We start from the raw sequence: 23,746 nt of genomic DNA, 5'->3' as shown, positions 1-23,746 counted from the left end.
CGAAATGGAGGGTGAAGCCCTTCTCCCAAGGCCCTGCCGACAGCGCCTAGCTCATTGGCCTCCAGGACCAAAAATCTCAAGGACGTCAGCCGGGTCCCCAGCGGATCAGGCCGATAACAACCAGCCATCACTAAAGGGATCTTATACTGGTTCTTGAATTCTCGTCTGAGGGTAGGTGGGAGGGAGAATGGGGCAAGGACGCCGCGTGGGGCAGGGCACAGGGCGGAGGCAGTAAGGGCCCCTGGAAATGCCCAGTGATTCACGGACTATATTCATGGAAATGTTGCTTCGGGAAAACAGAAAATATTTTTACTTAATGCTTATGTTCAACTAGCTGGGCTGTGGGGCATCCCTCGGGAGAAGGGAATCACTAATGCAGGGTTTGTCATTGCGGCAGTGCGTATTTGACGGGATGCTATGAAGGGGCTCTCTCACCCCATCCCCCAGAATTCCAGGTATCTGGGAAGCAGCTGACGGTTCAGATGTACATTTTGCCCAAAGGCACCCCCAGGAGAACCACACATTCCACAGTCCAAGGCTGGGCTCAGGCTTGGGGGCAGGGAAGGTCTCAAAAGCAGCTCCCTCAGGCTTCTGACGCTCTGGGGTAAAATGAGGTTGTCCAGATAACCTTCTCCACCCCCTCCATGATTTTCTAATTCTAGCTTGCAAATAGAGAAGATATTTCATTTCTTAAAAAAAAATAATAATTCCAGACAAAATCTGATGATAAATACAGAATCTGAAATCTGGAAAGCTCTATTTATCTTTTTTTCTCTTTAGAAAAAATTCAACTGTGTTCAAGTACCCCACCCCCCCATGTCCCTTCACCATATCACTTCTCTCCCCATGGATCCAGAAGGCGTTTTAAATGCTGGCTTGGATGTTCTACAGACCAACAAACAACCCAAACAGCAGCAGCAAAACAAAAACGTCCCTTCTTCATCAGCCCCAAGACTGTGAGAATGACAGGAAGTCCAGGTTGGCTCTGGCATTTACAGCACGGACATACATTCATCCCAGAGAAGCCCTGGTGACAGGTTTTCTAAACAAGGCCCTCTGTCCTGGGCCCCTGTCAGGCCTGGAGACCAATAACCACCCCGCCTCATGCCATACACGGCACATACACCAGCCAAGGCTTTCCTGGTCTGGGAAGGGAAGAGGAGAAAGACAAAGACCTGGGGGTTCTGCAGTCTTCGGTGGGTCCAGGTTTCTATCTTAGCTGCCTCTGGCTTCTGCAGTTTAAATCTTGCCTGCCCTTGAGGCAGGAGGGGCCAGCTAGTCCTTGGACGGCAGTGCAGTAGGTCATCTTGACTCCCAGCACTGGTGTTCCCCCGAGTCCCTCTCCCCTCAGCTCCAAGCAGAGGTGCACGCTGCAGATTTTGGAGGCAAAGAGTAGGGAAGGAGGGGGCTGAAAGCCTAGGTCTGTTCAGCCAGGCCAGGCAAGGCTTCTGCCAGGACTAAATGAAGCCCCCGTGACCACTTCCTGTCTCCTCACTCGCTGGCGGAGTCAGACCAGAAAATGTCAAAATATGGGAGAATGTCTTCCTTGAGGCCTCCAAACCCACTTGTCTTTACTCCTAGCCCCCATTTTTCCTCGGAGAGCTAGTGAATTGTTGCACATTTGTGGGTGGGAGGGGAGGGGTGTCTTCTGAGGATTCTAGCAGAGTCCACGCTCCTCATGGCTCAACCTGGAATTGCTCTGCTGCTGTAGGTCACTGGGTGACAGTGGGGTTTAATACCCCCCCAGTTGGCCCCAGAACCCCAGGGACATTGCCAGGCACCGAGCCTTGCAGGGAAGACACGGGACTCAGGGGCTCCGGCACACTTCTCAGAGGACCTGGCTGCGGCTGGGCAGGCGGCTGCGTGGGTGGGGGCGGCGGCGGCGGCGGCTGCTGCTGTAGCTTCTTCTTGTTGATTTTCCTTTCCTTTGCTCTCCGGTTCTGAAACCAAATTTTAACCTAGAAATGGAGAAGTGGAGAAAAACAGGTAATGGAGAAAAAGATGTGAGGGGAAAAAGGGAACGGTATTCAGCACTAGCACCAATATCTCCCTCTCCAACTAAAGACATGCCTTCTCTAAGGAAAGGACCCCAAACCCCTCTCAGAGCCTGTCCCCCCAAGCCGCCATAACAGCTCAAGCCCAAGCCCAATTCAGCCTTGGGGGGGAAGAGCCTTCTGCCCTCCGGGCTCCACAGGTTTCCCCCAAAAGCAACCTTTACCTACAACTTGACTGGAAAGGTGCAGTGTCAGAATCAAGGAAAAAAACAGCCAGGGCCTTTCTCCACCAAGCAAGAGGCGGCCAGCGCTCCATGTACTTCAAAATGAAAACCTTTGGCCTCTCAAAGCTAAACTGAAATGTAGTATTTCTCACCTTGGACCTGAGAATGAGATTTAATGTGGAGCTTCCTGGCTGTGAATTTGCCCTGTTTTTTCTAGACCACATAAAGTGTTCATGAGCCAAGCTCTCCCTCTAGTTTTATGGGCAGGGATTTGGGTCTTACATAATTTTTTCCCCCAGATACCATAGTGTGCACAGAGAATAGGGCAAATAAGTTTTTATTGACCCAAATGGAATTCTGGATTAAATGAATACTATTTTTTCTTGCATCTCCCCGATCCCACAGAAAAAAAATAAATCAAATTAAGAAAAAAACAACTAGAGGTGAAAGGAACCTTTTAAAAAAAGTATTCGCAAGGGAAATACTCTCCACCCTCCTGCTTTAACCTGCCCACAGAACTAGGTGGATTCTGAGGGGCCTGGCTTCTAACTCTTCCCATGGTGCAACCCCAGGCAGCAACCAGGCTTAGGAGCGAGCCGGCCGGTTCCCACCTGCCTCTCAGAGAGCCCCAGCGTGGCAGCCAGCTCAGCTTTCCTCCGGATGGTGATGTAGCGACTGTAGTGAAACTCCTTCTCCAGCTCCAGCCGCTGGTGATCCGTGTACACGACTCGGTATTTGTCTTTTGTCCTGGTTTTCACTGTGGAGGAAGGAGAAGGTAGGGCTGAGAACTGCAAGGCAGCCCATCAGTCATGGGTAATGACAAACCTCCCTAACCCAGGGGTCATTTCTCTTCCTCCACCACCCTGGGGGGCCGGGGTTTGGCTGGTTCCTACTGTGTCTGACAAGACCCCCCAGAGGGTCCTGCAGAGGGAGGGTGTGGGGCTGTTCCGGACAACTAAACTAACCTTCAGGTTAAATGGTTTTTAAAAATTAAGAAAAACTAAGGCCTCATACACACAGAAGATAGCAGAACCCAAGCATCTTTTTGGTAAGCCAAATATAGCACAAGAGAGCTGGCTGGAACTAAAGAGAAAGGGGCAGAGTACTCCCAGGTTCTTGGGCCCAGCAGAAATGGGAGGTCAGCCTTATAGCTGGGACGGTGAGTATGTGTTGCGAGGGAGTTACTTTCTGTTTGCTGTATTCAAAGTGTAAAGGGTGTGCAGGGAGGTGACAGGTTCCCTCAAACCACCAGACTCATGCCCAGGCCCACTAGGCCTGTCTGCTGGAATTCTGAGCTGGGGTCTGGCTGCCAAACCTAGTTTGGCATTCAGCATTTTTGTTTTTAATCCCCCATTTATTCCTGCTGTGAACTCTGCCAGAGCTACCCCGACCAGTGATCTATGTTCATTGGATTGAGTCAACATATTAAACCTCGGATTGATTGTTTTACTGAAGGGCCTTGACAAATAGAACCGACGCAGTTGGAGCAGGCCGGGGCCTGGCGTCTCCACCGGGTCTCTCGTGGGTCACCCGTACGCAGAGCTCTGGTCAAGAGCTGTGCTCTCCCGGTGGGCCCCAGGTCAGGGTCTTCTTGCCAGCAGAACAGGTTCAATCGCCCAATGCCCCATCCTAGAGGAAGATCTAAAGGGTCTGGGAGTTGCTTGGAGGTGTTTAATGCCCCGCAGGCCGACTTTGTTCAGGTAAAACCCTTTGCAAACCACAACAAAAGCGCCCTGGGAAGATACAGGCAGGATCAGAGAGAGCTCCCCGGAGCCGCTGAAAGGGGAACACAGTCGCAAACAATGCAGGACAAGGCGATCTTATCAAAGAAAAGCCCTTTCAATGCCTTAATAACAACCGCATTCTGTTTGAATTACCACTACTGAGCAAATGGCGGCCCCGGCTTTCATCCCCTCCCCGCCAGGCGCATTAACATAAACACGGCCAGGCAGGCGCATTTGAATGGGCGCTGCGGCCCCGACCCCGCGCCTGCTAAGAACGCAGAGGAAACAAACACGTCCTGGGAGCTTTCTAAGCGGTGGGCGCGTTCACACGCGTTACCGTCTAAAACCCACCCGAGGCTGCAGGAGGCAGTGCTCCCTTTTTATAGATGAGGAAACTGGGAATCAGACTAGGTGAGGCAGATAGCCTGAGGCGGGGCTGACAGGGGAGCCAGGCTGGAGCCGCAGAGGACACCTCCAGGGCCCGGCAGCAGGACGCAGAGTTCTCGGAGCCCGGCTCCCAGCAGCAACACACGCCGCAGGGTGCTTGGGAGCGGCTCTTGCTGGAGTGCGGCCCTTTCAGGATCCCGGACGGAGGGGGAAACCGAACGACCAGGACCCGAAGGGCGCTCGGCGGCGCGCGCCCCAAGGGCCCTGGAGGCGCCCCACACCCCCTGGGAACCAAACAGAGGACTGGTGGAGGGAAGAGATGAGAGAGACTTGTCAGAATTCATTATTGACTGCGAAAAGTCACCACCCTCTTTCCGGGCCCTAAAAGAGACAATGGCAGGGCTGGGAAGGTGTATATCAAAGCGGGCCGGGCCCAGTACCTCCCCCACCTCGCCCCTTGACAGATGATGCTCCGCAGAGGAGTCGGGCACCGGCTCGCGGGCCGCGGCCTCCCCACATTAACATCACAAGGGCGCCCGGCGCCGACTCCGGCCTTGCCACCTCGGCGCGGGACTTCACAGCGGCCTCTCATCTGCTGACCCCGCGGCCCGGGCTCCTACGGCCCTCCTCCCCCCGCCCCGGCCCCGCGGCTGCTCTCAGGACACGCCAGCGGTCTCCGAGACCCCCCTGGCTCCCGCCACTTGCGCCCCAGGCAGATTCGGTGCAAGGGAGCCTTCTTTGGGACCGCGCTCTGTTCGAACAAGGGCGCCTCCTCTCGGGGAAGGGACCTAGCCGAGGTTCCGAGGTTGGCCCTGTGGCCTTCTGCCTGGGCGGCCTCGTTTCCTACCCTGACGATCCCCGACATGTGCCCAGTGACGCAAAAAAACCGATGCCCAGAGACAGCCCCCAATGGCTACCCTGATTTATACGGCTGTAATTGGCCATAAACCTCTGCAAAGTGGTCATAACCTGCATGCGGGCCGGGCTGGGCTAGAAAGGAGGGAAGAGAAAAAAAGCGGAAGTGCCGAGAGCTGGGAAAAGACCTAATGTAGTAAAAAGGGGAGGCCAACAGCACTCTCCCCGCCACACCCAGCGCCTGTCCTCCCACCTTGACACACATCCCGACACCAGAAGGCGCAGACCCGGAACCAACGGGCCCCCACAGTCCAGCAAACCTAGGGTCTTTGAAGGGACATCTCGTGAGCAAGCTTCTTGAACGTATGAGTGCTTGTACACCCCCACCCACACACAACCCCCAGACCCTTGAAAGGAAGGTTCGATAGAAATGAATGAAGCCTGTCTGGAGCAGCAGCTGAATTCCGCCTCCTCCAAGGATTCCTCCCTTTCTTCCTCTGCAGACACGAGAGGACTCCCACAGCTTCTGCCCCTCGCCTCCTGCTGTCGGTTGAAATAACCCCGTTGTAGATCAAAGGTTCAAAGACCGTGACGCACCCCCTTCCCCTTAGCTCCCGGGCCCTACACCTTCCTTCCAGCTAGAGCAGCCTTGCCCGGCCTCCCTTCTCGCTGGGGCTTGGATCCCTTCAGTTGGCCGGAATGGCCAAACCTGGCCCCACGCGCAGCTTCGCCGGCCTCCCGGTCCCCCCAGGCCACCACTCTCCGTCAGTGGCTCAAATGAGCAAGGAGGGCGTGGAGAGAAACGGTCTGGAGGCCGGCGGGTGGGGTTGAAAGTCCCTGTTCCCGGCGGCTGGAAGCTGCGCCCGGGGCCCGAGCGGCAGCAGATGGGGAGGACGCGTCTAGGCGCCCTCGCGCACAGCCGCGCCGGCATTCCGGCCGCTTCCCAGAGGGTTCGGGCGGTATGAATGAGGAACCGTCGGAAAGGAGCCTCTCCCCTGCCCTAAACTGAACCCGGCTGGGTGGCCCAGATCTGCCCTCCCGCCCGCCGCTGTAGCGAAAGGCCCGCGGGCCGGCGCCCCCGGACGTTCCCCCGGTCCGCCCCCGGCGCGCAGCTCCCCCACCGCGCCGGGTCCTCCTCCAGGGCGCCCTCCCGCGGGGCGCCGCCGCTGCGCTCACCTTGGCTGCCGAGGGGCGGCTGCGCGGGCTTCCGCATCCACTCGCACAGGCTCCGCCGCTGGCCGCCGGGGGACAGCTGCTCGGCGGCGGCGGTGGCGGCGGGCCCGGGAGGGCCGGGGCTCAGCGTCTGCAGCAAGCCCGAGGCGCAGGACGGCGCGGCGGCCGGATGGTGCGGGTGGTGGTGCGGGTGGTGGTGCGGGTGGTAGTCGGCCGGGCCGCTGTAGCCCATGGCGGCGGCCGGGGAGCCCCCGTTGAGGCCGTGCGCCACAGCGTTGGCGGCGGCCGCGGCGCCCCCCGGCGCGTAGCCGTTCCAGTCCTCGCGGAGCGGGGCGCCGTACGCGGCAGGCCAGGACGGCCCCGGGGACTGCGCGCTGTCCAAGTTCGCGGCCGCGGCCGCCGCGGCCGCCACATGGTAGCCGCCGTAGTCCGGGTACTGCGGGGGGCTGACGAAGTTCTGCGGGGCCAGGTTGAGGCCGCCGGAGTGGCGCACGGAGCTGGGGTACATGCTCACGTCCTTGTCCAGGAGGTAGCTCACGTACATGGTGGCGAGGGCCCCACAGCAAACCTCACCATGCTGCCTGGGGACGGACACTGGAGGCTGCCGGGGGGTGCGAGGGGAAGGGGCCAGCGGGCGCGCCGAGCGGCGGGTGGCTGCGCCCCGGCCCGCGGAGCTCCGCAGGCTCTTGGCGGCGCGTCTGCCTCTGAGGCGGTCCCTCCCTCGGGCCTGCCTCCTCCCTCCCTCCTCCCTCCCTCCCTTTCTTCCTTCTTTCCTCCCACCTCCTCCCCACTAGGCTGCAGAGGCGGGGAAGACCCGCCACAGGCTGGCGTGCGGAGCCCCAGGCCGACGGCCTTACGTGATTAACGAGTGTTTACAAGACTCTATTGGTAATGACACAGACACCAATGGCCGGAGACGTCGAGGCGCAGCGCTCACCCTGCAACACAACCCCCCAAACGTGATTTGCATTTTAAAAGATAAGGGGGGGGGCTCGCGAGAGGGCCGCGACCCGATCACAGCTAAATATTCAAACCTTTATTGTTAAGAGCTTCCTTCTTCCAACCTGGTGCACTTTAACCTCCAATCACAGGTTCAAAGAATGAAATCAAGAGACTTGCAAAAGAGGGGGTGGGAAGCGCTATCTTGGTGGGAATCTGGGCTTGGAGACTAAGGAGTTGTGTTTATGCATTTGCAGAGAAAGGCCGGGGGGCGGTCAAGAGGCTCCTTCTATCCCAGGAGAAAGGGGAAGCCATTGCTTTGAGGACAGTGTTACTGACCCACCCGAGAGGTGATGAGATGAACCTTAGGAGATGGGCAGGTTCCTTCCCGCTCTGCGCCCCTGGCCACACTGACCGCGCGCCCAAACAACTGTCACCGCTAATCATTTACTTTCTTCCTCAAGTAAACCTATTGCCCTCCACACAACGTACCTATGACCCTAGCTTCAGGCTGCACCTCCGTGTTCATCTAACATTTGGAATTTACATTAAATGAAAGCAATTAATTCTTTTAAAGCATTTATATTCAGGTACTCAAAAGTCAAACCAAGGAGACTGAGGTGGAAGTCCGGCCAGCGGAGGCAGACGTGGAGGGGAGCAGGCGACGCTTGCTAGGGCGCTAGCGATATTCTGTTGCTTGAGTAAGGAGCTGGTGATACGTAAGTTCATGAAAATTCAGCAAGCCACACTTACATATTTATTATACTTAAATAAGTAGTTAAAATTGAGGAAAAGAGAGCCTAGAATTTCTGCTAATGTATCATACATCATACCTATGTCTCAAAAGCTCTTTCTCCTTTATGGAGAACATTGGTTTTCCTCTCCAGGGCATGGGAAGGGAGCCCCGGGCCATTATGACTGCTTCTGAAAAGTGGGAAGAGTAGAGGAAGGATCCCCCTTGGTTTCTGAGGCACAGTGTCCCAGGGGCCCAGGGCCGGGAAGTGGCGGCTATGGGGACCTACGCAGCCTGGCTCCGCACTATGCCAACAGAAGCACAAGGCTACACGATTCAGCTCCTGCCTGCTCCTGTCTCCATTTAGCCACCATGGGAAGTGGGCCCTGGGTCCCTATCTACCTTCTCTCTGGGCCCAGACGGCTCTGCCAGACTAGGACTTGGGGTCCCATCCACGGGTTGGGTGGGCTGGGCAGACTGACTGGGTGACTTCAGCCCTTTCAGAACCAGAGGGGCCCTTCCCGCTCTCCTGTTCTGCCCTTGTCGGCTCTCACTGTCAAGCACGCTGGTGTTGTCACTTCACCTTTGTCATCTCTGGAGCTCTTTCCAGGGTCCTTTATATCCCTTGATCCTCACCTCTTCCCGAATGGGGAACAAAGCTGGTGTCGTCCTCTCCAGCTCACAGATGACAGCCACCACGCTGCACAACAGAGAGACCAGGCCCAAGCAACTAGCCCAGAACTAACTGGGGCTGCAGGATCTCCTGCTGGCTGTCTCTCCCATCTTCTGTGTTTCCTATGGAAGAAGGTTGAAATGGGGGCCCGGGGGGAAGGGGCAGGCAATGAGCTGAACACTCAGGAGGTGAGAGACCAGAGCAGGTCCATGTGGATCGCCCAGGCCTGGCCCTGACAGCTGAGCGTCATTGGGCATCCTGAGAGATGAAATAGGAAATCAATTGCAAACCCCATTATAGAACCCAAATCACTGGGTTGGGGGTGGGGAGTAAAGGGAAGGGTCTGCAGTCCTGATGGGCAGGAATGTGGGAGGTTAAGTGGTGGGTACTGCAGACTTTTGATCTAGCAAACATCTTCCTCCTCTTCCTGGAGACACAATCCCTCCTTCCGTCCCCCACATCCCCCTCCAAAGCCTCAAGCTTTGGAAGCCGGGCCCAGGCTTGAGCCTGTGTCTTCGGAATGTGGGCATTCTTTGGAACAATCACTTTATTGGGGATAGCCATCCCCACCGCCCTGTGGTGGCCGCTTCCTGCGTTTTTATGGCCTGGCCGCCGGCCGGTGGCTAATTGTCCCGGTTTTCCAGCTGTGTCTCTGTGCTCTTCCCCAGAGAAAGGGCTCCAGCCTGCCTGCCCAAATGCTTTGAGCGTGGCCAGGGTTGCTCTGTCCCCAGGAGTCACACCAGGCCCTAGAGCTGGCCGGATTGCAGGGAGGCCTGATGCTTACTTGGGTGCAAGGGCTGGAGAAAGGAAGTCATTGTGAAGATCAGTGGGTTTCCTTCATGGAAAAATGGGCTCCCGTGCCAGCGCAAGGCCCCGCCCTGTGGTGCTGGGGTCCGAGCTATTTGGTGAGGGGAAAGGAGACAATCATAATGTCCTTGGACAAACTCCTCAAAGTGGAAGTCTCACCTCACATCCGGGTTGCTCTCTGAGCCGAGAGAGGGCCTGTCTAGGTTCCCACAGGTGCAGGGTTGGATGGAACTGGCTGGAGGGGAGGAAGGGTGCCAGGGCCTTTTTTCATTCTGATGGCTTAGCCCCAGTCGTCCTCCAGGGCACCTATCCCTGGAGGCCTGCTCTGGACTAGGGGGCCCCTCCAGCTCCTGGGAGCAGGTGTGTGGCCTTGGGAAGATGCAGGTGCCACTTGCAACAGGGCCCCAAGCAGAGCTTCCTCAGTCCTAGACCCAAGGTGCTTGGCGGCTTTCTTGGAACCTTTTGGTCTGAACTGAAAATGACTCAGATGGTTGTCCCCAACCCCCGCTGCTCAAGGCTCCCTTCCTGCCAGTGCCGCTGATCTCCAACCAGCTGCCCCACCAGAGAAGCCTTCAGCAAATCACTCTGAAGGAGACAAACTTGTTTGGGAAGCTTGGGCTGGAGTTGGGCTGTGGCTGAAGCTGTGACTCCAGAAGCCAGAGCTCGAGGAGGGTTTTAAGGGCAGGAGAGGGTGGGAAGAAAATGACCCAAGTAGGTCAGGAAGACTAGAGAGGCAGCCACAACTTGTCTGTCAAAGGGATGTCTCCTTGTTACTGATGCTGGTGTAGAGGCTATCCGACTCCTCAGAGAGGGTCAGGGCTTCCAGGATCCCCGCTTGGGGCAAGAGCAGGGGCCCAGGGGGTGGGGTGCAGGAGGCCCCGGAAGGGGCGGGCTGCTCCTCTAGGCTGATGAGACACTCCTCAGATCCACAGATCATTGACAAGGCTCCCTCCCTGCTCAAAGGTCCCCGGTGTTTGTTCCAGCTTGGGGGACCCTGCTTTCCCCCATATTTGTGGAAACTGGGGCCCCTGTGACCCTTGTACCCAGATAGAACAGGCCATCACTATCCACATTAACATGCAAGTCTACTTTCTGAATCTCCTTTTAGGTCAAGGAAATTATCCAAATAGTGCAGCCCTTCCAGACTCCCTCTCCTTCCCCCGCATAGAAAACCCTTGCCCTACAGCGACCTGAATTCCCAGGATAATTAAGGAAGACTGAGAAGGAAGAGAATGTCATCTGATAAAATTGCTCAGCTAGGCAATCTACACTGCTGTGGAAAAGCGACTCAATCCCTACTTCATTTGGAGTTTAGGAAGTTCCCCAGCCATTGCACTCAATCAGCAATCCCCTCACACAAAGGGAGGCTCAGCAATGGGATGTTTGACCCCGGCGACCCCACCCTGCGCTGCCACAGCCCACTCAGCTAACATCTACCGCAAGGGAATCGATCCCAGTGTCCTTTCTGTGGGGCCTCCCCAGAGTGCATCGCCCGTGCAGCCCATCAGACCACAATGGAGCCCAGCGCGTTCATTCTGATCGCAGGGAGGAGTCGCAGCTGTCCACAGCTGCCCGGGCTTCATTTGCAGGAGCAGCTGTGTCCCTGCCCCATGCAGACAAGAATGGTCCCCACCCCCCCTCCCCAAGCAAACTGAGTGTTTGGTCCTCTCTACCTGGGGAAAAGGTGCTGACTTTGTGGGAGGTCATTGGTGAACTGAGTTTCAGCTCTCAGGGACTCGGGTGCAGGAGAAAGAGTGCGGCAACAGCTGCTTTGCCCCTCTCCTGGAGGGCGACCTTTCCAATCCAAGGCAAGGGTTTGTTTTTTTTTCTTTCTGCTTTTCTATCCCAAAATTGATTCTCAACACCAACAGATCTAGGAAAATAAAGCGCTTCAGGTGAGGCGGTGACATTTGGGTGTAGAAATGTGATTTTGCTCATTGGGTGAAAATTCTGCAAATAGATGATGGTTGCCCACTCTCTTCTGAAATCAGAATCTGCGGCCTCTGTGTGGGTATTGTATAATGCACTCTAATTCTGAGTGATGGATGATCACGGATAATGATTTAAAGTCTCCTCTTGGGACTCACGCTAGAGGAAAAGCTTTGATGCTGGGAGAATCAGGCTTTCCGGCCGGCAGCAGCTGACCGTCCTCACTTGATTGTGACGTGGAGGGCCTTCAGCCACCATGTGTTCACTCATCAACGTCTCCCGCTACAGTGACCTTTGCTTATCATATGAAAATATGTTCCTACAAAGCCCTACGCAGTAGGCTTCATGTGGCTGATGGAAGGGGCTCAGGTGAAGAAAGGTTCGCCTTCCCTTGAGTCGGTGGGCGCATTGGGACTTACTGTCTCCATAGGCCTTCTATTTTACAAAGGAGAAATCTGAGACCCAGAGAGGTTGGGTGACTTTCCCAAGGTCATCCAGCAGGTTGCTCCAGCTGCTGAAGTAAGCTATTGAAGGTGCATTCTTTGCCACCCATAGCACCCAGAACAGATGTTAATTATTAGTAAGGCTGCTGGTGCCACCCTGGATACACTGTCTTCCCAACACAAAACCAACTAGCGTGATTCCCCGGAATCCAAACTCCCCACCCCCACCCTGCACACCAAATAGATAGGTTCTGTTGTTGCAGACAGTTCTAACTACTTTCCACATCCTATTTATATTCTCCCTTTCACAAGCACCTGCTAACTGTGGTTTATTAGTTTGTTGAATAGTGAATTTTCCATAAATTCCACCCCAGATCTTTCTTTAAATGCCAAAGAAGGTATCCATCTACTTTGGCCCCAATATTTTCTGAAAAGAGTTCTTTATTTTTGAATCAGAACCCATGCTCTGTGGCTGATCTCTGGAAGTGTCTCTAATTTAAAACAAGTAAAGCTTGTGCAAAGAAGCTGTTGTCTATTTTCTCCCTTCCCTTCTTCCCATATCAGTAGAGTCTGTGGACATCTTTTGGGCATACAAAACAAAGGAACTGCTTCTTTGGATAAATAAAAGGAGGCCCCCCCACCCCTTAGGTTTCCCAGTTACATAGGCGAATAGCAAGCACCGATCGGACTCTGACTTCCTAGCGGGAGCGCCCTGGAATCCCTTTTATTCAGAGCCTTGGGGATGGGGGACCGGGCTGGGCTGGGCTGGGCTGAGCTGAGCTTGGACAAATTAAGGTAAAGTGCAGATCAGCGAAGGTGCCCCTACCTCAGAAGGGAGTGCTTATGAAAGGATAGAAGAGGTACGGAAACTGAAATCAGCTCCTCGCCCTCCAATCCTTCTTAGCGTTTCCATCATGCTTTTATTTTTAAACGAATAAGTAAGTCAAGTATTAATTTTTCACCCTAGAATCTGCACCAGACACTTCTGCGCCCCCGACACTCGCTGGGTGCGCTCCGCACCACCCCGCCGCCGGCTGATGCGCACGCTGAGGTCCAAGCGCGCAACCGCCGGCACTGCTGTCGCGGTTTGTCCCCGTATCCTGCGCACCCAAGCGCGGACACGAGAAAACATCTCTGCCAGGCTCGTGCCGGCAGAAGCCCAGGGCACGTCGCAGTTTGAGCCAGGATGTGGCTGGAGAAAACTGCGCTGCCGGATCTCGGCAGCCACAGGTGACCATCTCGCTCGGGACCGGCCTCCGTCTCTTTGCTCCTACCGCAGAAGACAGCTAGAGCCACCACCGGCTTTTGCCAGGACCCTTCCCAGCCTGGCACCCACATCCATCCCGCGCCCGCCGTCGAGGCTTCTTCGGCAGAGGCACAGCAGCAGCCAGCTCCCCCCACCTTGCCCCCGGTTCCTTTGAAGAGGCGGATCCTGCGTCCACCCCGATCCGTACACCCTCCTGCAGAAATAAACAATTTTTCCGACAAGCTTTGAACCCTTAAAAGGCAACTGTAATTGGAGACAGCGGGGTTGTGCCTGAGAGGTCCAGACCACATCTACACTCCTTCTAAAAATACCACTGGGACTCTTAGCCCTGGGGAATCCTGCTCCTGGGTTGAGCACATGTACATAAGAAGCAAAGACTGAATTTGGGGGCTCACCCACCGAGGAGCTGGTCTCACCTCAGGGTTGGACAGGATGCTTTGAACATAGTGCATTATTCTCAATAATGCAGTCTGTGGCACTGTATCCTGGGCCAGAAAACCCTCTTCGTCAAACAGCAGATCTCTTGTATGTCAGAAAAGCCCCCAAGTTACCCTGGTGAAAGGGAGTCAGGCGTCTAGCCCCAGGCCCAAGGGCCCCACCATTTCCTCTGGGTCCCTGAGCACAGAAACTGAGTCATCAAGCTCCGTTTGTGGTGTGAGCCTGGTGCTTCTGCATCCAGAGAAGGGGTCTGGCACAGCCCCATGCAGAGACCCTGGCAGTGGTCCATGGGGTCGCTGCTGGCCACAGCTCACTTCCCTGGCACCCCACTACCCTCCTCTCCCGTTTCTGGCGTTCACTCTTAACGACTAGCAGGAAACATCTGCAAGATGGGAAAGGGAATCCAGGTTCCTTGACTAAAATTCTTGGTGCTTCAAGAGTGTCTCCTTTCTGTGGAATTCAACCCCAGCTAGGGTGCAGCCACCCTTTTTGTGGAAAGGCTTTCTTGCTACAGTTGCTGCGACGAGGCCAGATCCGGGATGGTCACTAATGGAGGTTCTTGTTCTCAAAAGGGCAACTCTGCCCTCACTTCTCGCCTTGTCTGCCTTGAGAAGGAAGGTACGACTTTTTTCTCCTTTGCCAACAGAAGCCTAAGAAGGAACTGTCGGAGTGAGGTAGACCTTCCAGTGTGTGTGGTGGACAGAGGATGCGGAGGGTTCCTCCTGCGTGAGTGGACATTCTGGCCACCAGTGCCAGGAGCTGCCCAGTCCACTGGGGCCCTAGAGCCCCAAGATTGACAAGCTCCCCAGAGCTGCCTAGTCTGGCCAGAAAGATTTCCGTGAGCGCCGATTTCCTCCATTACCTGCTTTTATAAGCGCTGTGGGGTCCCATCTCCCTCCAAGGGCCACACTATCCAGTACCAGTCAATGAGTATTGTTAAACTATTATTGTTTATTATTTTTTAAAAAATGACTGATGGGTCTCCCGGGGCAATCTAAGGTTCTGATGGGCTACTTCCCAGGGACCGATCCCCAGGAGAGACCGGAGGCCCCAGGCCTCTGCCCTTCAGGCTCCTCCTGCTGGGAAACGCCCCCAGTCCCACTCCTCTCTTAGGAGCGGCGGGAGCAGCCACTCTGCCTGCCCACGGGGCGGCTTCCCCGGACCTAGACCAGAGCTTTGCTTTCCTTACTCTGGCTGCTAAAGACGCCCCAGAGTGAGAAAGCCTCTTCCGCTCACTTGTAAAGGTGGGGGTGCAACAAATAAGGTGGGAGAAGGAAAACCAAACAGACAAACCGCTGTGGAATAAAAGATTCTTTTTCCATCCGTTTTGCTTTGCAGCTTGGTCTTAGCAGGAGAGAGTGGGGGAGGGGGGTGCGCCAACAAGAGCTGGATAAGCACTCTGGGGTCCACAAAGGCTGCCGGTGTCAATGGGGAAGCAAAGGGAGAGAAGGATTGAAGCAGTGAGCTGGATAAATCTGGGGCAAAGCACGAACTATACAGTTATTCTGACAAAGCGTGCGCGTGTGGGTGGGTGGGTGGACAAAGGGGCTCGTTATTCGTAGGATTGTCTCAATTCTCCCCTTTGCGCGCGCGTGTGGACGCTGTTTCAGGCCTGCGCCGGCCTCCCGCCCGGGGCCCACCGCATCCCGACGTGAGCCCCGGATCCCGGGCTCGCGCGGCGGCTACAGCCTGGCGGGGTCGACACCGAAGAGATCGGCCAGACGCAGGCGGCAGATCTTCCTCACCTCGCCCAGGGCGGTGCGCAGCTCCTGCGCGGGCGGGCAGTGCAGCCGGCGCGCCAGCTCGCGGGGCACCGCCGCCCGGTCCTGGAGGCGGGCGGCGAGCACGAAGGGGAAGCCGAAGCGCGCGCGGTACTGCGCGTTGAGCTCGGCCAGCCGGAGCCGCTCGCCCGCGCCCAGGCTCGCCAGGCCGGCGCCTGCCTGCTCCCGCTGCGACTCGGCGGTGAGCGCGCCCCGCTGCAGCTCGCGGCCCGCCAGGTCTGGGTGGCAGCGCAGGATGCCCTCTTGACCTGCGGAGAAGCACAGCGCACAGACCGTTCCCGCGCCTGCTCCGCGCCGCCTGGTGCAGCGGAGAAGGCGACCAGGGCCGCGGGCAGGCCAAGCCGACCCCGCCGCGCAGATGGCCTGGGGAGGGAAGCAGGGTCCCCAGCAGGTGATGAGGGGTAACAAGGGGTGTCCTGGAGGCAGGGGTGCCCTTTGCATCCGCCCCTCAAACATGCCCTGAACCTTGAGCCCCTCCGTCCCCGCTTCTTTCGGCCCCGGCCAGGACCCAGGGGCGGGGCGGGAAGTGACAAGTTTGTCCTTTGAGACCTTGGGGCAAGAAGAGCCGAGGGGAGAGGCCGCGGAGGCTCGGAATTTACGACTTGCTCGGGAGGGAGCGGGGACGCGATAAGGAACCCGAGCATTTCGTATCTTTTCAAAGTCCTTTGCTCTCAGGGGGGCTTTGATGTCGCAGAGGGCCGGACGCAAGGGCCTGAAGACTTCCTGAAAAAGCCACGGAATAGGTTTCCTTCTGTTCCAAAGGAGATGGGCCGAGAAGGTCCATGGGGTAACGTCCATGGGACTTGGCAAATAAATGCCCAGGATTTTGTGGCCCTAAGTGTGAGTTTGGGCTTCTGGAATCGGGCATCCTAAGAGCCTTGCAGATTATTAACCGCAAAGAAACCCATTTCCAGCCGGAATCCCAGAGCTTTTTGAATGAAAGTGGCTTTCATCCTTTTGGGAAAACAGCACCCACTCACCCCTCCACCCACAACCCCATCTGAGACTCATTTCCCTTCTCCGACTGTAGATCCCCAAGAGACTGCAGAAAGATAGCCCTCAGACTCTCCTAGAACTAAAAGTGGAACCCCTGGTGTGATACCTGGGACTTTAAGTCCTAACGGGGTTTTTTCCTGAGTCCTGGCCAATCAATCGTTGTGCTTAGCTCTCTAAAGAGAGAATTAGAATCCTCACGCTGGGCAAGATTTAAGATAGGCAAGAAGCAGGGCCATGATTTGTACAATGAGGGTAATGGCACACATCGTGCTGAATGGTATGAGAATTAGAGACACATCGTTAAACCGCAAACCCCTACTGGTAACAAACGTTCAATATGCTGCTATTATTATTAGCCGATAGTAAACTCCGTATAACTGCCCCGAGGTGCGCCCGGAAGCATCCGACTCTGGCCCTGGGAATAGACATGGGGTGGGAGGTGTCTATTGGGAAGGGGATTGTTTAAAACTCCTTTAATTATGGTGTGTGAGTCTCCTCTTACTCAAACCTTTCAGTTTCTGCTCAATTAAAAGGTGATTAAGATTGGGCCGTCTAACTCATGGACCAGTGTCCTGAGAGGTAGGGAGAACTGGGGGAAAGTTCTGCATTAAAGAGAAGATTCAGTGGAGGCTCAGAATGGGTTAGACGACCTGACCAAGGTCCCTTAGCCAGTAACTGGCTGGCCTAGATCCTGGACTCCGAATCGCAGGCGTCTTCGGGGACGGGCTGCCGTACTAGGTGAAGGGAAGTCTAAAACGAAACTCCCGTCACTAGTAATCCCATCTCTGTAACACCGCTGGTTTAGAACCCCTTTTATGGGCTCTGTACCTTGGGAACTGCAAACATGAGATGTTCTTTCCTGCTTCCTACATCCAGCCCCACTCGGATGGTGCGAAAATGTAAATGTAAAATTCCTGGGTGGGGGACCCTCCAACCTTGGGCTGGGGTTGGCCGTGCCACGCGGCCTCTTGCCAGGCCCGACGCCCAGCCGTGCCCTAATCTGTTACGCACCCGGGCAGCTCCTAGGACGCGCAGCGAGCGTGGCGGGGTCTGGGGACACGGCAGTACTGGGAGGCCCTAAGGTCCGGGCGTTAGGGCCACCCCGTACCCCTCCCCGCATATTCCTCTCAAAGCAGCCCCCAGGAGAGGGGACCCCAGACCCAGTCTTCTCGCTGGACGACTTGTCTCTCAGCTTCCTTTGCGCCCTATTTCGTTCTCCCCAGAGGCCGGGCTCGAACCCCGGGGGAAGACGTTGCTGGCGGGAAGCCCCTGTGTGGGTCGGGGTCTGCCCCCTTCCGCCCCCTGGCGGACAGGGCGCCCCCGAGGCGGCCCCGCAGGCCTCACGCGCCCCAGACCCGCCTGTCCCCTTCCTGCCCTCGCAGCTCTCTTCTCATCCCCCTGCTTTGTCTCCCCTCTCGAAAATATCGCCTGGGGTTAATGTTTGTCTAGGACTGAGCGTGTTTTTTTTACAGTTTGCGGGGAAGGAAAGGGGAAGAGAAGAGAAGGGAGGCCCAGAAAAGGGCAGAGAGGAGAAAGCAGACGAAAAAAGAGGAACCGGAATTTGAACACACTCGCGCACACACCCCTCAGTTGCAGATAAACAGAAATAGGTGCGGAGAGTCGGGCAGGGGGATGGTAGCTGGGACAAATAGAACCTGACCGGTCCGTCCGGGCGGCTCCATCCTTACTGCTCAGACCTCTGAGCCTGGACGGCTGCGCCTCGTGGTGCTGACCCAGCCCATGGCTGCAGCGGGGCCCCAGCTCCCCTCCACGGCTACATCTCAAAGGTGCTTCCCGCCAAACCCCAGGAAGAAGCTGGAGAGCCAGGTGGGTACTTCGCCCCCTCTGTCTCCAGTCCTGGGAGCCCTGCCACCTGGAATATCCTCCCCCAGCCAGCTCACTCCAATGTCCTGTGGTTCCAAGGGCCATTTTAATGCTGCCTGTTCTTGAGTCTTCCCTAAAATCTTACGCTGCTGCCATTGGCATGTCATGCCTGGAGATGTGGGTGTGGACAGGTGTTATTTGCTATGACCACAAGTAATGGATCTTTGCACCTGGAAGAGTTCCTGGCACAGAGCGGACACTCCTTGTTCCAACAGGAGATGAACAAGTAGAACAGGTGGCCACTGCGGAACAGGCAACTGGCTTAGAAACCCACTGCCCTCCCCTAGGGTCCCTACGTCTGTGCCAACTGGTGCATTCTCTCCCCTTGCTGGTACAACAGATCATCTGTCCCTCCTGTAGAAGACCAACCACTCCACCTGTGTTCTTGAAACCAGGCCCTCTTCCCATTTCAAAGACTGCAGTTTTGAATGTCAGCCCTCCCCCACCCTGTCTGCCGCAATGCCCACCGCCATGCCTTATGCCTGTCAACACACAAACATGCCTTAGAGTCATTCATCCCATGAACAAAATTAAAAGCCTCCCTTGATTCCCCATTGTGCTCTAGTTTCCTCCAAGGTCTCTGCTCCACCTCACAGCATACTCCTCAAAGGAGTCATCTCCCCAGTATCCTCAGTACCTCACCTCCCATCCCACGTTCACTCTCTCAAGCTGTCAGTCCACCCACCAACCGGTCTGCATGCGTCAAGGTCACAGATGGTGGACGTCTTGCCCAAACCCAATGGCCAGTGCTCTGTCCTCTTCTCTTTCAGCCTCTTGGGAACATGTCATAGGGTTGGCCATCACTTGCCTCCTTTCATCACTGATTCTTGCTCTGCCAGATCACTAACACTGAATTACTCTGGGGCTCAATACTCTTACCTCTTCCCTTCTGTATTTACACTGATGCCCTAAGTATATTCATCTAGTCCCATGGCTTTAAATGCCATCAATTCTTTGATAACACCCAGGTCTTAGGCTTTCCAACAAGTTCCTTTGTATGGTCCAACTGAACATTCAGTATTTTCATTTTGATAACTATTAGGCATCTCATATTTAAACTCCTGTATCCACTGTCCTCTTAGTTCTAAAGTCTTCCTCATAGAGAACAGCACCACCACCTACGCAGTTGCTCAGGCCCAAAACTTAGGAGTCATTATCCTTCATTGCTCTTTGTTCTTAACCTGCCTTCCCTTAACAAATCCATGAAACAAAAACCCTGTGGGCTCTAACTCTAAAAATCTCTTCTAAGAATCCAGCTTCGTCTCTCGAGCTCTCCTGTTCCCACCCTAGTGCCAACAACCATCACTTCTCACTTCTGCTGCTGCACAGACCTGACCTCTCTCCTCATAGCCCTCCGCCCCTCGCTCTTCTCCAACCACTGCGGACTTTGCCCCCAAATGTCAAGAGTCTCAGGTTCCTTGTCTTAGAGCGGCCTTCTAGACCCTTGATGATTCTTTCTCATCTTTTGGTTTTAAACTCAACTGTCACTTCCTAAGAAAGAGCTCTTTTGTTATATGTTTTCTACACTATTACATGTTTTCTTCTAATAGTTTCTAGAATCTAAAATTATTTTTGTTAATCCTGTCTGCCTTCACTAGAATGTAAACACATTGAAGGTGGTCACTTGTCTTGTTTACTGCTCTATCCCCAGTGCCTGGGACAATTCCTGGGGCACAGCGGTCACTTGATAAGTATCTATGATCCAACACATCACTCTCGGGAAAGAGCATTATATACTTTTTGACTGAACACATCTTAATAGCTTCATCTAAATATCTTATAGCCTGAATTTGAGGGAATATTAGTATCTAACTCATTCATTCAACAGCTATGAAATAAGTATGAAATAATGAGTTTTGGCATTAGTGCAATTCTGAAATGCTACAGAGAGATGCATGATTAGCTGTATTTTGACAGTTTTACTGCTGTTTGATTTTTAACACAAATCAGTACTGAACTGGCTTGTTAATGACTGTGTGTGTGTGTGTGTGTGTGTGTGTGTGTGTGTGTGTGTGTGTGTGTGTGTGTGTGTTTCAGCCTTTTTCCATTTACTATTGCTATTCCTTCTGCCTGGAAGTCAGGAACCAATTGACTGCAAAGGGCACTTTGCCAATTATTGCTGGAGCTGAATATTAATCCTGCACTACCACCTACTGGCCAATAATCATCATAGCATCATCTAAATGGATGTCACCCTTGTTTATTCTAGAAACAGGAATTTTCAGTTTCATGTTAATGGTGCAGGGTTTTCTGGATCATCCAAAACAAATCCTTGGCCAGCTATATCATCATATCCTGAACATCTCTGTAAGGCCCCTTTTAGTTTTAGGATTCAAAGACTCTGTCCCGCTGGTTTGTTTCTTACTATACAAGGAGTAGAGCTAGATTGTACAGTAAATCTCATTTTATTTGATTAAACAACCAAACATGGGATCTGGGACACTAAGCATTCATGTTAACCAAGTAATTTACTGAATGAATAAATGAAATCTCTAGGAACTGTTCATAGACCTTGCTTCTGATTGTCTGGAAAATTCTTCAAAAGCTATTGGTTTGACCACTGGGGTTCAAATCTCAGTTCTGCCACTTCCTAGTTGTGTGTCTTCAATAAAGTTACTTAGTCCATCTGTGCCTCAATTTTCCCATCTGTAAAATGGGGATAATAATGATAATGCTGCTTTTACAGGGTTCATAGGTGGACTAAATGAGTTAAATCGAAGTGTTTGGAAAAGGGCCTGAAACACACCAATAGTAAGGAAATGCATTTTACTATTGTTACTATTAGTAGTATTGCTAACATCACCTGCCTAATGTCTTTAAGGTGATTAGATACAGAGCAAGTACCCAGACAGCACTGGCTTAGCTCCCAACTGCCTAGGAGAAGCGTGGCCAGCAGCATAGGGCTGAGAACGGGCTCCATCAGCAGGGAGTTCTTCCTCCAAAGAACAGTGTCCAGTTTAGAAGCAAACAGCCATCTGTGTGGCCCAAATGCCCTCTGACCTGCCACTAAAGGCACCCCCGTTAAATTGTGTCGGGAACAGGTAATACCAGGATGTCATCTTTCAAAATCATCTGAGGAACAATTTCATTCACTCATCCAGCAAGCCTTTAGTAAGTCCCAATAATACCCTATTCTCTGACTAATGTAGGATTCTGACACTGGCCAGAATATAGAGGTCCCACCAAAGTGGGGTGGAGGGGGTGATCCTATACAAACCTCTGGAGCGAGGGACTGAATGCCCCACCTGCCCCTAATCCCACTTTGTTCAGGACTGTTTGGATGTAACCTTAACTAGACCTTAACTAATCTTAACTAGAACTTCTGGTCAAACTGGTTTGGGTGACTGCTGGTGGGAAAGAAGACAGAAATAGGGAAACATTTTATTATCAAGGAGCTGGCACAGAGTAGACCCCAAATCGATGTTTTTAAGCAGCCGGGTAAGCCGGTGCAGATGGATGGAAATGATCTGTGTGTCACGGTGTCTCTCTCAGTACATTCCCTCCCCAGACCCCCGGCCCTCTGAGTGTTGAGACAGATCATGGGACTTCTTTCCTCCCCCGCCCCACAGAAAAAATGTCATTCATAACGCATTCAAACCATTTAAAAGCCATTTCCCCGGGGCCTAGACGGCTCTTTTTTGGCTCCCTCCATTTTGAACATGGCCCCTGTGGCCTCTTGCTCTTCCCAGCTTGCTGGGCAGGCTTGCGGCTGACAAGCTGGCGTCCCTGCCCCCATCAGGCTGCAGCTGGCAGTGCTGTGAGTCATGGGCCAGAAGGCGCAGGTGTCCGCCAGCCCCACCTACAGCCCTGAGCCCAGTGTTCCGGCTTTGGAGAGGCCCCGAGAAGTGGGTGGGTGTCCGCACGGCCCCGACTCCGGTCAACATGACTTTGTAACACTGCCCTCCACTCCCGGTAGAGGCGCTTAAAACTAGGTCCTTATTTGGGAGGTGTTCATCTTACCATCAGAAGCCATGCGAGAGGTCAAAGCCCTGGGCTGATAGGCAAGGAAGGCTCTGTCGGCCTCCTTTCGGAAGAGAGGAGAGGCAGATCCCCCACCCCCACCCCACCCCCCGACCTCTGGGAAGGCCCCGCCGAGAAGGTGGCCTTGCCCTCTGTGTCCCTTCAGCTCCATGGAGGCTCCTCTGAAGAGGTCAGGACAGCCCAGGAGGCAGCCTCGGCGGCCAACCCTCGGCCTGAATCCCTGCGGGGCTGGGCTTCCTTCTGAGTCACTTGGGTTTGGCGGGGCCTCTACCCTCCACCTCTCCCCACCCACATCCAGAAGTGTCTCCTTTTCTCTCTCTACCCAGAGGAAATCAATTTCTCTCCCTTTCTCCAGAGGAATTCCTTCAGATTTTTGTCTTTCCCCCTTTACTCCTCTAGGGAGTCACTGATCGAAATGAGCTTGCCTTCCTTGGCAGCCAGTCCAAACTGGCCTTTTCTGGTCAAAACGTCAGCCATTTGCTCTTTCCCCTGGGCTCCTGAGATATCCTGATATGGAGCTGACTCCTTTCTTGCATACAGGACATTCCCAAAGTGAGCACGCTCTGCGCAGAGAGGCTGGGCCTTCGGCCTGACCTTTGGCCTCTGAGCCGCGGTGAGGCCTGCGGAGACAAGCGCCTGTCCCTCTTTCCTTGTGACCTCATAGCTTTAATATTTAACAGCCAGCTCGCCTGAGACAGTAGGTGTTCTTTCATTCCACTCTTGGCTTAACACCTTGCAAGTGCTTGAGTCTCACTTACTACATCTGAGAAAACTTTCTGAACTTCACAATAAAAATAGCTAAATCAATATATCAATTATGAGCAACTAGCTAAACTATCTATAGATACTGCAATAAGCGTATTTGAAATACCTTTGTAGAAAACCTCCATGTCTAACACTGAAGCCTTACCCGACTGCGGCAGAGCATCAACAATGGCAAAAAAATGCTTCTCCAAATCTTCCAAGCCAGAGAATGGGCGCTGGGACCACACAGCAGCTGCAATCAGAGGACATCTCTCAATAACGTTCCCAAACACATCCACAAATTCTCCGAAGTCCATGGAATTGACCTTCTCAATGTCCATTGCTTGTATTCAGCTGAAGGCAGCAGGACGCTGGCTGTCCTCTAGGTGGGTGAGTGAGTGACACCAGTTCTGCTCACCAGGTTATATTTGCTGAAGCCCAAGCTTGTTTTTTATGCAATACCAGCTGGGCATGTTTTAAATGCCTCTGGAAAAGCGGATCCCAAATCCTTGTGTAATGAACAAACACAGGCTTATGGTTCTAATCCCAAGAGTGGAGAGCTCTGTGCGGTCATTGTTTACCACTGAACTGTTCCCATAGTCAAAGCCAGTAGGGGCCATATTTCACTCTCAGCATTCAAACCAGGTGTACTTTTGGAGTCATTAACATTTTCATGTCAACATTATCCTGGGGAAGTTTTCTCTGATAATTCAAAGACAGTTCACGAGTCATCCCACTTGGAATTTGATTTCTCATCTGTTGTATTTCTTACTT

The 23,746-nt window shown here is 54.1% G+C and overlaps 2 protein-coding genes across 3 annotated transcripts; both read right to left on the bottom strand.

The window, feature by feature from the left end:
- Positions 1–287: 287 nt before the first annotated feature.
- Positions 288–7,097, bottom strand: CDX2 (caudal type homeobox 2). 2 transcript variants are annotated; one of them, XM_036917354.2, is made up of 3 exons: positions 6,361–7,093; positions 2,830–2,975; positions 288–1,958 (listed from the first exon to the last, which is right to left on the bottom strand). In XM_036917354.2, the coding sequence occupies exons 1-3, from the start codon at positions 6,899–6,901 to the stop codon at positions 1,713–1,715; spliced, it is 933 nt and encodes a 310-aa protein (XP_036773249.1). In that variant the 5' UTR covers positions 6,902–7,093; the 3' UTR covers positions 288–1,712. The 2 variants fall into 2 exon arrangements, with proteins under 2 accessions (XP_036773249.1, XP_036773250.1); XM_036917355.2 differs by having other exon boundaries at positions 1,708–1,958; positions 2,834–2,975; positions 6,361–7,097.
- Positions 7,098–14,882: 7,785 nt separating this feature from the next.
- URAD (ureidoimidazoline (2-oxo-4-hydroxy-4-carboxy-5-) decarboxylase) lies at positions 14,883–23,389 on the bottom strand. The gene is made up of 2 exons (XM_036917353.2): positions 23,139–23,389; positions 14,883–15,615 (listed from the first exon to the last, which is right to left on the bottom strand). The coding sequence occupies exons 1-2, from the start codon at positions 23,311–23,313 to the stop codon at positions 15,269–15,271; spliced, it is 522 nt and encodes a 173-aa protein (XP_036773248.1). The 5' UTR covers positions 23,314–23,389; the 3' UTR covers positions 14,883–15,268.
- Positions 23,390–23,746: the final 357 nt, after the last annotated feature.

This window comes from Manis pentadactyla, chromosome 2 (genome assembly GCF_030020395.1).
Source record: "Manis pentadactyla isolate mManPen7 chromosome 2, mManPen7.hap1, whole genome shotgun sequence".
NCBI lineage: Eukaryota > Metazoa > Chordata > Mammalia > Pholidota > Manidae > Manis > Manis pentadactyla.
The sequence above is the reverse complement of the archived record's forward strand: the minus strand, read 5'-3'. Positions and strand labels throughout refer to the sequence as shown.

Coding starts and splice junctions, on each gene's coding strand:
- CDX2 (XM_036917354.2), bottom strand. CDS start 6,901: ATGTACGTGAGCTACCTCCTGGACAAGGACGTGAGCATGTACCCCAGC. Junction 2,976..6,360: donor GCCGCCCCTCGGCAGCCAAG/GTGAGCGCAGCG, acceptor CTTCCTCCACAG/TGAAAACCAGGACAAAAGAC. Junction 1,959..2,829: donor TGGGGCTCTCTGAGAGGCAG/GTGGGAACCGGC, acceptor CTCCATTTCTAG/GTTAAAATTTGGTTTCAGAA.
- URAD (XM_036917353.2), bottom strand. CDS start 23,313: ATGGACATTGAGAAGGTCAATTCCATGGACTTCGGAGAATTTGTGGAT. Junction 15,616..23,138: donor TGATGCTCTGCCGCAGTCGG/GTAAGGCTTCAG, acceptor GCTTCTCCGCAG/GTCAAGAGGGCATCCTGCGC.